The sequence below is a fragment of the Mauremys mutica genome, chromosome 2 (genome assembly GCF_020497125.1).
Source record: "Mauremys mutica isolate MM-2020 ecotype Southern chromosome 2, ASM2049712v1, whole genome shotgun sequence".
NCBI classification, from domain to species: Eukaryota; Metazoa; Chordata; order Testudines; family Geoemydidae; genus Mauremys; species Mauremys mutica.
The window spans coordinates 140,050,359-140,065,008 of NC_059073.1; the positions used below are offsets into that span (position 1 = coordinate 140,050,359).

Consider the following 14,650-nt stretch of genomic DNA (forward strand, 5'->3'; position numbering starts at 1 on the left):
ACTTCTAGTGATGGAGAATCCACCCCAGCCTTAGGTCAGTTGTTCCCAGGGTTAATCGCCCTTACTGGTAAAAATGTGCATCTCATTTCTAGTATGAATTTGTTTAGCTTCTCCTTGCAGCTATTGGATCTTGCCTGACAGATTAAAGAGACCTTGACTATCAGACACCTTCTCCCCATGTAGACGTTTCTATACTGTGATAAAAAAAATCACCTTTTACCTTTGTCTTAGATAAACTAAATAGACTGAGTTTCTTTAGCCTCAGGTTTTCCACACCTCAAATCATTCTTGTAGTTCTTTTCCAAAAGGTGATAGGAGGCTTTGGTGATTCTTCCCTTAAAATCAGTCGAGTTACCACATAACACATCTAGAAAAACCATTCAAACATTAGTTTGGCTGTGGTGTCCCAACCACAAAATAATATGTTTATTTTTTTCCACCACTTTTTTTGTCCTTTTATTGATAAAATCTACACAAAAGCTAACTCATCATAATAATTAATTAAAAAAACAAAACAAAACCAATGCTACACATTCTCCTGTGTTTTAGAAATTGTGTCAGCCATTGAGTTTCATTGAAATGCTCCTGCTTTATGCATTTCCTTCCAATCCATTTTGGGCACATTGCATCCATTTGGGTACCCAAAAGTCCATTATTTTTTGCCTATGCCATCTCTAGATTGTAAATGTGTGAACTGATATTCCATCATGTTTCCCCATTTTTAGAGCCCAAATGGTAATTATAGTGTCGACAATGAAGCACGATGAAGATAGTAAAAAATCCAAAGTACCCTCCATAGTGCACAGCATGTGTCTTAAAATGTACATGCACCCAAGGTTTTTGTTTGTTTCTTTCTTTCTTTCTTTGTTCTGCTGCATCAATTGCCAACGTCCTTTTGGTTCAACACAAGCTGTAATGCCCATGTTTGGAGTTCAAAATATTAGCACTTGACCCCTCCCCCCAAAAGTAAAATAAAATAGCCATCATTTTGTTGTTTGATTTAAAAAAGAAAAGAAAAATCAATTTAAACAAAGCTTTAAGAGTAATAAACACTTAATAAAGAAGCTCTGACTGACCCACCTTGGAACCTCCCACCTCGCTTTTACCTGTATGGTTCTCCTTCTCAAGAACCGTGCAACGTAGAAAAATCAAATATACAAACAGAACTCTTAATCCATCCCTTTATGTAGCTAGAGTGAATCTATTTTTAATAAGAACTTGACAATCTCTCTTTAATATTTACACCAAGGAGTTTGTTTGAAAGTTTTAAAGCAAAAGAAAATCTTCAAGTTCTCAGCGCTGAATTGCAAGACAGAATTTCCACACTTTTCTTTATCTCTTTTCCTTTTGTGTGTGTTGGAACATTTGCAACTGGAATGGTAGATTTTTGTTTTTCTTGTCCTGTTCTCTTCTGAGATGAAAGTTCCTCAAAAGAATTCCCTACTCCCACCCATTCCCGAAGAAGCGGTCTCCATGATTAGTTTGGTATTCTCTCGATGTAAATGGCTGGAGCGGCTGAGCGCGCAATTGTTGCTATGAAGCTGTGGTCTCGACTGAGTTCCAGGTTGGTGGTCTCAACCTGCTCCGCCCGGGAGATGGTGTCGTACGCCTTATTTACATGGAGAGGCTTGTGGGCCTGGCAGTATCCAATCACTGGTTGGTCATAGCTGTAATAGGGCAAGGTCTTCATGGGGTGAGGGACCTGCATCAGAAAAACAGAGACAAAAAGAGAGAAACGTGAATGATATGCTTAACTAGGTGTTTGTACAGCACCAAGCACAATGGGCCCTTGGATAGATCAACCTCTTGGCAGTATCACAATATGTTAAAAAATAAAAATGTTTAAACACTTTTCAGAGTCTCTCTGAGTCCCTTTCATATAGGTCTAATTCTGCAGCCCTTACAGTTAGTGGGAATCACTTATGCTTAATTCTCACTAGAATAAACAAGACTATTTGAGTTCCATTGTAGTCAATGGGACTATTTGTGGATGGAATGCAAAACTGTGCAAAGGGCTCAAGTGCTGCATAGACCTATCCTATCCTGGATCTCTAGATTCCAAGGCCTATTTTAGATCCCATCTCTCCCTTTTATTTGAATTCATTGGCAAGCATCTTACCATACACTGGCATAAAAAACAAAGATTTTTAAAAATACCACATACTTTTAAATGTTAATCCTAAAAACTAAATATAATTAATAGCAAAACATTAGACACAAATCCTTTCCTATCTAACTTTGCAAGTAATTCAATAATCTGCAGGAGATGAGCTGATCAAATTGAAAAGAGCCTGCTCCATGGGGGTTGGTGAGAATCTACAGGAAATACAAGTTACAGTTTATTCCAGTAGTGGTAGAAAAGCTAAACTCATCACAGCTGGAGATATGCTATCTGTAATTCTATCTTGTAACAAATACTTCTTTATATTCCCTTCCAAACTTTAAATGAAGAGCACAGATCTAGTTCATCATGAGTTTTCATTGCATGGTATACTTCGTCCAGGCAGATATGAAAAAGCAGTGCATCTCAGAGATATTAATGTTAATTGTAACTTTTATTGTAGAATGAATGTGACACATTGTACCTCAAAATAGCACCCTGTACCCACCATTCATCATTCATATATAATTGTGATATTTCATACAAATAGGCCATGTAAGATATCATATCAAAGGTCATGATCTGCTGAAACTGCATGTTCTGTCAAAATATGAATATCATTATGGTGTATGATGTTATGAGATTTTTCTGTATGGCTATTACTGAAATATGCTGAAAATTTGCTAGGGACATACAAAGGACTCCCACCCAGGTGGGTGTTCAATTACCATTAATCAGCAGAAGAGTTGTAATCAAGGGATTTACAATTCAGTGAGGGCTGCCCAAGCACTACATAATGGGAACTGCTCACTTCTATGACTCAGTTGCACAAGACAACACACCAGGGGAACTGCTCAACCCAGTGACTCAACAAAGCCCACCAGGACATGTCTGGGCAACTGTCTTCTAGGCACATGGACTAAGGATATAAAATGGGGAACAGTGGCAGCATGTCTTGGCCTTTCTCCTCCCCCCACCTATGCTAGAAGCAACAAGAACACTGAGAAGATGAAAACTTCAACTCAGCAGTCTGGTCCAGGCCTGTGTATTGAGAATTGTAACATCCAGTGGGGGAGAAAATTGCTTGATCTAAATACTACCTAGTGTAGTAAGGTTTAAGATTTATATTGTGCACTTATCTTTTATTTTCTTTGGTAACTATCTCTGACCTTTTATGCCTACCACTTATAATCACTTAGAATCTATCTTTCTCTAGTTAATACATTTGTTTTATACTTTACCTAAAACAGTGTATTTTGCTTGAATTGCTTGAGAAATCTCAGTTTAAAAAGGCTGGTGCATGTCCTCTCCACACTGAGAGAGGGGAGGACTGGGTAATAAATGCACAGTGGTCAGGCTTCTGACCAGGGCAAGATGGGACAGCTCTGGGGTGCAAGGCTGCAGAGCTGGGGGGAACTGGCTGGTGCCTTTCTCTGTGTGATTCATGGGTGGCTCTGGGGGCATACATGCAATCTAGCTGGGTGTAGGGCTCCACATGCTGTTGTGCTGAGTGATAACAGGGCCTGGTCACTAGCAAAGCATTGTGGTCACAGCTGCTTGTCACTAGCAAAGCATTGTGAGAGACAGCCCAGGCTGGAGAGTTAAGGGGGCACAGTGGTACCCCAATTCCAGGTTGCACCCTGGGGATCCCATCACAATGAGTTCCTCCTGCATTCAAATCTAATAGGTAGTAGTTTTGTCCTTTTTCTCTACAGAATGCTGGAGGGACTCCAAGACACTCCCAGTTGTTGCAGTTCAACTAAGAACTTTTTCATCTTAAATGCACCAATGCAAAAGTCAAACCACTCAGAAGTCTTTGAAGTCACAGCTAAGATCACTTATGTACCAAGTTCAGCCCTGGGGTCAGCAGATACAATTCTCATTTGAACTGGAATTTGCACCATTTTACAACAGTGTTTGAATTTGTCCGTAGACTTTAAGGCTGGTCTTTATGATACAGTAAAAGCCAAAGACTGTTTGTTTTCTGTAGATCTTTGTGATTGAGGTCCTGTGCTTTACAGTATTAATATACAGTACATTAACCACCCTGGGTCCCCCTGTGTACATCATTGTTTATTCCCTCCTCTCCAAACAGGAGTTAAAAAATCAGAATCACAACAATATCCCTAAAAGGCATTTAAATGTGTTTTCCTTGTCAACCAGTTCTCAGTACTTTTCCAAACCATCCCTTGATCAATTCAAGGTGTTTTCTCTCCTCATTCCTGAGATCCCACTGAGAGCTTGTCTAGACTGAGGATTTTTGCAATTTTGTAGCTACACTGACTTAGCTGCAGTGGTACAACAGTGTAGATGTGCTGTGCTTCATTGGTTCAAATATCTCCAGCATAAAGAATTATTTCTTGAAGGAGAGAGCAATGATCTCTTGCAATGGTTAATCTTTTCCCTTACCTGTGGCACTATCTTGCCATGTCCTGTCTGACTGAAAACCACCCCTTTGTAGCAGGACTGTTAACGTATCTGCTTTTATTAGACAGGATCCAAAACACCAACCAGTGGAACTAGCCCGGGAAGCAAACGTGTCAGAATACTGCAAGAAAAGCTATTCTTAAGGTATCTCCTGCCAAGACTGAATATAGAAGTGCCAAAAGTCTCCCAGGACAGTTCACTTTTGGGAGTTTTGCAGTCCATACGAAGAGTTTGGAGGAGCAGCTGAACGTTTGAGTGCTTTTCCAAATCAAAGTCAACCTTCAAGCCTTCAGAGGATGGTCTGCCACAAACGGGAATGGCCCTTCATTTCATGAAAGATATGATCTCTGTGTTGTATTTCCACGAAGACATCAGGGGCTGATTTTCATTTACACTAGGATCCCTTTACACTGCTGCATTAGCTTACATTTATTCCCATTCCAAGGTTTCTTTACACTGACCGAGTGGCATGAAGAGACCTTAGTGCAAATGAGAATAAGGCCCATATGTACTTCTCAGAGTATGGGCCTGATTGTGTAAACTGTCAGTCATATGGGCAGTTCCTATTGAGGTGACTAGTTGTAGGACTATTCATGTACAAGGAAAAGTTGGCAGGATCAGACCCTGTTGTGAGTAATGCTGAACAGTGTTGAGGAAATTGGTCATTCTAAAACAAGCTCAAGCGATTAGATTTTCTATTGAAGCACCATATGGGAACTTGATATAAATTCCCACACAGGGAATTTATAAACATAGTAAATCCAGTCTCCAGAATAATGAATATCTTGCTTCATTAAAGAGTAAGGAAGGATTTATGGTTAAGGCAGCGGACTGGGACACAGGAGAATTAGGTTCAATTCCTGGCATCTGCCATAGCCTTCCACAAGTGACTTAAGTTACCTTACACAACAGTTCCCCCACTGTAAAATGGGGAAAATGCTATTTCCTACCTCCTCTCTTAGTCTGTAAACTTTTTGGGGCCGAGATGTCTGTACAGTGCCTAGTTCAATGGAACACCTATCTCAACTGGGGCCTTAAGTACAGACCACATACACTCTATGTCTCCTTCTACCACCGTGCTTTATTATACTGTTCCAGCTGGCCAGCGTCCTGTAGTGCTGTTTACATATTTACAAGTCCCGGCCATATCCCCCACTTGCTTCTCAAGGAAGGGAGCAGTACCAGCAGCCATTACTGCCTGTCTTATGGCCCTCTGCTTTCCCCTTTCCAGGGCTTCCTTCCTCTCCATTCATCTGTTCCCAGCTCCTGGGGTTGCCTCCCCCTCTAATTAGCACTTCAGCTGTAGCTCCACTCGTTAATTGATTCTCTAATTAGGCTTCAATTAACCTATATTGCTGGGGATTTGAGTGACAGTGCTGAGTCAGCTTCTGACTCAGCACCTTGGTTACAGACCTCTCAATTGCTTCTGCAACACAAATAATAAACTACAATTTAAACATTCAAAGCACAAAAACAGGTTACTATAAATACTGTAATAAACAAAATAGTACCTAACATTTCTACAACCCTTTGCATCTGAGGATTTCAGCACTCTTTACAAAGGAAGACAAATATGATGTTAGTCTCACTGTGCAGGTGAGTAAACTGAGGCACAGAGCTGATACTTGAGAGTAAATCCATGACAAAGGCAAGAACAAAATTCTTATATCCTTGCCGCTAGGCCTATGTTCTATTTGTTGTACCACTCTGCCACCAGTAATAGCTGCAATTTAGGCTACAAAAAATTCTAAATTTGGCTTTGGAACATAGTAAATTGTAATGAAGACAAACAGTTGCTTAGGAAGGCATACAAGAGATACAGAAAGCGCTTCTTTCTTTTATGATCAATCATAATATCCATTCAGTCTTTGGCTAAGTGTACTCGTTCATTATTACATTCCAGGACAGCACAGTCCAGGAGAATGAGTAAGGCTGAGACATAGAATGAAGGATAACAAGATATTTACCACAAGACCATGCACCAGTACATATCTGTTAGCAATCATTTCTAAATGAAATATTTCCTTTTCTGAAAGTTGTATTGTCTAATAATATTTATTTAGGTTTAATAATTTATATAGGGAAATAAATATACCTTAAAATGAAACATACTGCGATGTCACTGAGATTTATAGGTGACAACTTTTTTTTTTTTAGTAAATCTTTGTACTCAGGAGGGATAATCTAACTTCATTTTAAATGTTTTTATACAAGGACATATACAGTCTCTGAAGTGTTGCAAATAGTTGATTAAGTAAATGAATGAGGTGCTATCTGTTCTTTGACTCTGTCAGCCAAAAAAACTTATTATGTTAGGGTTAGTGTTCAGTAAGGTTTTGAGCTAGTGGGCTGTATTAATTAGCTGGTATTAACTTCTGAAGTCTTCACCTCTGTAGATCTTCCCACTAAATGGTCTAAACATTGCAGTCTTAACAGCCGCCCACTTGAAACAAACATTCCATTACAAGCAAAATTTACATAAACCTGTATCTGAGGGATTAACATAAAAGATTCAGTGGGTGAAATTTAGGAATGCAAATCTTCCCTTTCAAAGTGAAATTAACATTGGAGAGGTTAATGGCTCGACATCCTCATGGCTGAATAACAACTGCACTAAAACAAGGAGAACAAAGCTGAGTGTACCTGACACCAAATGAAATTCTGGAGCAGATTTAAACACATGTTTCTCAGGGCTGCATGCTTGTTCAGTTTTCTCTTGAATGCTCAATAGTGGTGAGCCTGATTCTTCTCTCAGTTGGGCCCTAGTTCATCAGAGCATATAAGCACATATTTAAGTTCACCCCTATTCAGCAAAGCACTTAAGCATGTAGACAAGAGCTTTGATGAATAGGAATGGACTGCAGAATTCGGAAGCTGCACAGATTTTATGGTGGCATAATGCTGTTGAACTGGAGTTACCCATGGCAAAGAACAGCTAACACAGAATGTAAAATCCGGGCCAATAGTTTTGCTTACCTACCTTAGAGAGCTGCCAAGAGAGTGAAATAGTGTAAAGTGCTGTGATAAAAAGTGTATAACGCTAGTGCTACTGGTTTAATGAGAAAAGACTTATTTAAGAATAATTTCAATGGCTAGAATTCAACTTGGGGCTTTCTCATTTTACAGCAGGGTGCTGTTAATTAACATAATTAATAACCAGGCACTCCCAATGATGTTTAGATAAGGAGATGCCATTGCTAAGGCCTGGTCTACACTAGGACTTTAATTCGAATTTAGCAGCGTTAATTCGAATTAACTGTGCACCCATCCACACCAGGAAGCCATTTAATTCGACCTAGAGGGCTCTTTAGTTCGAATTTGGTACTCCACCCCGACGAGGGGAGTAGCGCTAAATTCGACATGGCTATGTCGAATTAGGCTAGGTGTGGATGCAAATCGAACTTACTAGCTCCGGGAGCTATCCCACACTGCACCACTCTGTTGACGCTCTGGACAGCAGTCCGAGCTCAGATGTTCTGATCAGCCATACAGGAAAAGCACCGGGAAAATTTGAATTCCTTTTCCTGTCTGGCCAGTTTGAATCTCATTTCCTGCGTGGACGTCGTGGCGAGCTCAGCAGCACTGGCAGCGATGCAGAGCTCTCCAGCAGAGGAGTCCATGCAATCTCAGAGTAGAAAGAGGGCCCCAGCATGGACTGACCGGGAAGTCTTGGATCTGATCGCTGTGTGGGGTGATGAGTCTGTGCTTTCGGAGCTGCGCTCCAAAAAACGGAATGCAAAGACCTACGAGAAGGTCTCCAAAGCCATGGCACTCAGAGGATACAGCCGGGATGCAACGCAGTGCCGCGTGAAAATCAAGGACCTGAGACAAGGCTACCAAAAAATCAAAGCGGCAAACGGACACTCCGGAGCCCAGCCCCAGACATGCCGCTTCTACGAGGCACTGCATGCCATTCTCGGTGGGTCTGCCACCACTGCCCCACCAGTGACCGTGGACTCTGAGGATGGGATAGTGTCGAGGGGCAGTTTCTCGGCGATGTTCGCCGATGGGGAAGATGAGGAAGGGTTTGTGGAGGACGAGGCAGGCGACAGCGGTTACAATACTGCTTTCCCCGACAGCCAGGATCTCTTCATCACCCTCACAGAGATCCCCTACCAACCCTCCCCGGCCGTTAACCCGGACTCCGAATCAGGGGAAGGATCAGTCGGTAAGTGCTATAAACATGTAAACATTTATTTTTTAACAAAACAGGAATAAAAACTATATAAAAAGAAGGTCAATGCATATAGGGATCGAACAGAAATCCTCTTGGGACAGTTCTACGAAGCTCTCTGAGAGGTACTCGAAAAGCCTCCGCAGGAGGTTCCTGGGGAGAGGTGCCTTGTTGGGTGCTCCGTGGAAGCACACTCTTCCGCGCCAGGCCATCCTGAGGTATAATGGGAGCATCGTCTCGACCAGCATGGCAGCATAGGGCCCTGGTCTGTGCAGGGATTCACGCAGCATGCGCTCTCTGTTTCTCCTGGAGACCCGCCTCAGGGTGATCTCGCTCGGCGACTGCTGCATCTAATTAGGGGAATTACTTTAATGTTACTATTGTGAATGCTTGACTTTTCCTTTGCATAACAATGACCGTCGTTTAACAGCCACGTGTTGTAGGCTGCAGAGGAAAAGCATACAGGGATCTTTCCCGGGGACAGCCGCGAGGGGCTGGAACAGGGTCAGACTTTATGCTTTCCAGATTGCCTGCAGCAGGAGGGCACTGCTATCCATTAACTGTTAAGCAGCCTAAAGTTTACGGCTTACCAGGCCTGGCTGCTACACGGATTCTGCTGTCCTGCCCCGCTTGTCCGATCTCCAGTGCAAGACCCCAGGCAATGAAAGCGAATGCCGAAAATTCGAACTTGTCCTGAGAGCACATGAGATTAGGTGCCCTGTATGGTCTTGTTCACAGAAACTGAGTAGACTGTGTTCAGTGTTCGCAAACATGTATCTCTGGAAGGAAATCACTTCCTTTTTCCCATCACACAGCTGCGGCTCTTTCCCGAACTGCCCCGGCATCCCCCTCACAGAGGCTGGCGCAGATTAGGCGGTGAAAGAAAAAGACTCGGGACGAGATGTTTGCTGAACTGATGGCCTGCTCCAGAGCCGAGGCGGCCCAGCAGAGCCAGTGGAGGGAGACCCTCTCTCAGCAGCAGCGCTCACACAGCGAACGGGAGGACAGGTGGCGGCAGGAAGACCAGCAGGCGACTCAAACGCTGCTTGGACTAATGAGGGAGCAAACGGACACGCTCCGGCGCCTTGTGGATGTTCTGCAGGACCGCAGGCAGGAGCAGAGAGCCCCCCTGAACTGTATCTGCAACCGCCCTCCCCCGCCACAAAGTCCTGTCCCCCCCCTCACCCAAAATCACAAGAAGGAGGGGCGCTAGGGGCCGTGAAAACTGTCACTCCACCCCAGCAGAGCGCTCATGTACCAAACAGCTCTCATTCCCTAAAGTATGAGAATTGCTTGCCTTCCTGGCTCACCCGATCCCAAATCCCAGTTTCATCCCCCAACTGTGTAGTTGAGTATTAAAAATAGTTTGCTGTTCATTACTGTTTCCGTCGTGTTTCTTTGCAGAAGACTTTGTGTGAAGGGGGGGGAGGGGTTTGTTAATTGCATAGGACAGCCACCATTAACAGGGTACAGACATGGGGGCAGGATCAACAGCAGGTCACACACAGAGTGCAGTCACTAGGCACCCGGTTCACTCTGCGAGGTGTCTGCTGCCCCGGGTCAGTCTGGGAGGTGTATGTTGCCCCAGGGTCCGAGCGCCTGGCATCCACAAATGGCAAGGCAGGCTGCCCTTACCATGCCCTTCCACCTTAGCCATGAACCTCTCCGATGCACTGAGCCCCAGCCAGAGCCATCATCCCCCCACACCTACTCACCCTTCCCACACACCCCTCACCCCTTCCTGCAAACCCACCCCTTCCTGCACACCCTCCGGTAACCGTCCTCCCCCCAGAGACCGCTGTAGGAGCAGGAGCCTGTCAGTCCTCGAGTGTAGAAGCGGTCTGTACATCACTGCACACCATACCCACCACAGTCTGCGTCCCTGTTGGAACCCTTGAATGAGAATTCGTTAGTAAAGAAAACTTTGTTAATTAAAAATGTTCCAATAACTTTATTTTTAAACGTGTGTTGGAAGGGGGGAAACCTGGTGAACGGGGTATGTAACCGCTGAAAAAAGTCAATAGTAACTGAAACAGAGGCAGGTTCAGCTTCTCTGTAAAGAGACTGGACAGTCATAGGTTACCCTGCTCTCTGAGGAACCTAGCTTTCAAAGCCTCCCGGATGCACAGCGCTTCCCGCTGGGCTCTTCTAATCGCACGGGTGTCTGGCTGAGCGTAATCAGCAGCCATGCGATTTGCCTCAACCTCCCATCCCGCCATAAAGGTCTCCCCCTTGCTCTCACAGAGATTGTGGAGCACACAGCAAGCTGCAATAACAATGGGGATATTGGTTTCGCTGAGATCCGAGCGAGTCAGTAAGCTCCTCCATCTCCCCTTGAGACGTCCGAAAGCACACTCCACCACCATTCTGCACTTGCTCAGCCGGTAGTTGAAGAGCTCCTTGTCACTGTCCAGGGCGCCTGTATAGGGCTTCATGAGCCAGGGCATTAGCGGGTAGGCTGGGTCCCCGAGGATCACTGTAGGCATCTGCACATCCCCAACACTTACTTTGTGGTCCGGGAAGAAACTACCTTCCTGCAGGCGTCTAAACAGACCAGAGTTCCTGAACACACGCGCGTCATGAACCTTGCCCGGCCACCCGACGTAGATGTTGGTAAAACGTCCCCTATGGTCCACCAGTGCTTGCAGCACCATTGAAAAGTAGCCCTTTCGGTTAATGTACTCGCTGGCCTGGTGGGCCGGTCCCAGGATAGGGATGTGAGTGCCATCTATAGCCCCACCGCAGTTTGGGAATCCCATCGCGGCAAAGCCATCTATGACGACCTGGACGTTTCCCAGGGTCACCACCTTTGAGAGCAGTAGGTCAATGATTGCGTGGGCTACTTGCATCACAGCAACCCCCACGGTAGATTTGCCCACGCCAAAGTGGTTCGCTACTGACTGGTAGCTGTCTGGCGTTGCAAGTTTCCAGAGGGCTATGGCCACTCGCTTCTGCACACTCAGAGCTGCTCGCATCCGGGTGTCCTGGCGCTTCAGGGCAGGGGGCAGCAAGTCACACAGTTCAAGGAAAGTGCCCTTACACATCCTGAAGTTTCGCAGCCACTGTGATTCATCCCAGACCTGCAGCACTATGCGGTCCCACCAGTCGGTGCTTGTTTCCCGGGCCCAGAATCGTCGTCCCATAGCATGAACGTGACCCATTGCCACCATGATCTCTGCGGCGCGGGATCCCGTGCTTTGTGAGAGGTCTGTGCCACTCTCACACTTCATGTCCTCACCATGCTGCCGGAGCCTCCTCGCCCGATTTCTCAGCAGCTGACTGTGGAAGAGGTGTTCGATAAGGTGCGAGGAGTTGACAACGGCCATAAGTGCAGCAATGATCGCAGCGGGCTCCATGCTCGCAGTGCTGTGGCGTCCGCGCTGTCACTGACCAGAAAAGTGCGCAAACAGAGTTCCCGCCGGCGCTTTCAAGGAGAGAGGGCGGGAGTGACGGTTGAATGACGACAGTTACCCAAAACCACCCTCGACACATTTTTCCCCCAGAAGGCATTGGGGGCTCTACCCAGCATTCCAATGGGCAGCGGGGACTGCGGGAACTGTGGGATAGCTGCCCAGAATGCACCGCTTCCAATGTCGACGCTTGCCCCGTTAGTGTGGCCTCACAAAGTCGAATTAGTGTCCTTAGTGTGGATATACTAATTCGAATTCATCAGGTCGAATCCACAAATTTGACCTAAGTTAAATCGAACTACTCTTGTAGTGTAGACATACCCTAAGAGATTATGTAAAGAGCTGCTAGAGGAGGTTCTGCAGTAAAAGCAAAAAGGTTGTTTTTTTCACATAGCCCACAAAAATAAAAAAAAACTATATCTTCACCTTCATCAACTATATCACTTGAACATATTTTAGCGCCTGATCTGGTGCCCACCAAACGCAATCAGAGTGTTTTCATAGAATCATAGAATCTCAGGGTTGGAAGGGACCTCAGGAGGTCATCTAGTCCAACCCCCTGCTCAAAGCAGGACCAAACCCAACTAAATCATCCCAGCCAGGGCTTTGTCAAGCCTGACCTTAAAAACCTCTAAGGAAGGAGATTCCACCACCTCCCTAGGTAACCCATTCCAGTTCTTCACCACCCTACTAGTGAAAAAGTTTTTCCTAATGTCCAACCTAAACCTCCCCCTCTGCAACCTGAGACCATTACTCCTTGTTCTGTCATCTTCTACCACTGAGAACAGTCTAGATTCATCCTCTTTGGAACCCCCTTTCAGGTAGTTGAAAGCAGCTATAAAATCTCCCCTCATTCTTCTCTTCTGCAGGCTAAACAATCCCAGTTCCCTCAGCCTCTCCTCATAAGTCATGTGCTCCAGCCCCCTAATCATTCTTGTTGCCCTCTGGTGGACTCTCTCCAATTTATCCACATCCTTCTCGTAGTGTGGGGCCCAAAACTAGACACAGTACTCCAAATGAGGCCTCACCAGTGCTGAATAGAGGGGAATGATCACATCCCTCGATCTGCTGGAAATGCCCCTACTTATACAACCCAAAATGCCATTAGCCTTCTTGGCAACAAGGGCACACTGTTGACTCATATTCAGCTTTTCGTCCACCGTAACCCCTAGGTCCTTTTCTGCAGAACTGCTGCCCAGCCATTCGGTCCCTAGTCTGTAGCAGTGCATGGGATTCTTCCGTCCTAAGTGCACGACTCTGCACTTGTCCTTGTTGAACCTCCTCATATTTCTTTTGGCCCAATCCTATAATTTGTCTAGGTCCCTCTGTATCCTATCCCTACCCTCCAGCGTATCAACCACTCCTCCCAGTTTAGTGTCATCTGCAAACTTGCTAAGGGTGCAGTCCACACCATCCTCCAGATCATTAATGAAGATATTGAACAAAACCGGCCCCAGCACCGACCCTTGGGGCACTCCACTTGATACCGGCTGCCAATTAGACATGGAACCATTGATCACTACCCGTTGAGCCCGACCATCTAGCCAGTTTTCTATCCACCTTACTGTCCATTCATCCAGCCCATACTTCTTTAACTTGCTGGCAAGAATACTGTGGGAGACTGTATCAAAAACTTTGCTAAAGTCCAGAAATAGCACATCCACTGCTTTTCCCTCATCCACAGAGCCGGTTATCTCATCATAGAAGACAATTAGGTTAGTCAGGCATGATTTGCCCTTGGTGAATCCATGCTGACTGTTCCTGATCACTTTCCCCTCCTTTAAGTGGTTCAGAATTGGCTTTAGTGGGCTTTGGATTGGGACCTTGTTGAATATCCACATGATCTTATTATTGTAATCCAGGCACTTTCCTTTCCTCTTTTAGTATATTACCCACACTTGATTCTGCAAAGTGGTTAGGGTGCTAGCCCGGGACTTGGGAGACTCACTTTCAAGTCCCATCCATGCCACAGACTTCCTTACACAGGCCACCTAATCTCTCTGTTCATCAGTTACCCCATCTGTGAAACAGGGATAATAGCACTTTCCTACCTCACAGGGGTGTTGTGTAGATACATATACTGAAGATTGTGAGACAAGCATATTACATTGCAGGGAATCAGATAGGTTACTTATAACCGATAGGAAGTTATGCCCTTTCTGAAAATCAGTCTCTCTAAGGTGTCTCAATTTGGACATCCAAAAATCAAGACACCACAAATCACTAGTTACTTTAGAAAATTTGGGTCTTGTAGTTAATTATATGGGCACCATTATAATTTACTAATTTCCAATACTGTTGGCTCATGTGCCTAAATTAGAAAATAAATACTTTAAAAGAAATATTCACAGAGCTGGTCCTCTCACTCAGGTGGAATAGTTCAATAACCATCCCATTGAATTAGCTGAGTTTTCTTCTCTAGAAAACAAAAATAAAGCATGAAAATTCTCAGTCAGGTGAGTGCTGTGGTTGCCTGCACCATAGTGCTTTGCAATTAAGATAAACCCAATTTACACTTACCGTATATACTCATTCATT

The 14,650-nt window shown here is 44.8% G+C and overlaps 1 protein-coding gene across 12 annotated transcripts in view; it reads right to left on the reverse strand.

Annotated features, from left to right (window-relative positions):
• Positions 1-400: 400 nt before the first annotated feature.
• The window catches only part of LRRTM4 (leucine rich repeat transmembrane neuronal 4), a 799,408-nt gene continuing 785,158 nt past the window's right edge, over positions 401-14,650 (reverse strand). For 8 of the 12 annotated variants that reach the window (XM_045008275.1, XM_045008274.1, XM_045008272.1 and 5 more), the window contains one exon: positions 401-1,702. In XM_045008275.1, the coding sequence (XP_044864210.1) occupies positions 1,478-1,702 (225 nt within the window). In that variant the 3' untranslated portion in view covers positions 401-1,477. The remainder of the gene's footprint in view (positions 1,703-14,650) is intronic. The other 4 variants (XR_006577583.1, XR_006577584.1, XR_006577581.1 and 1 more) reach the window with 3 other exon arrangements.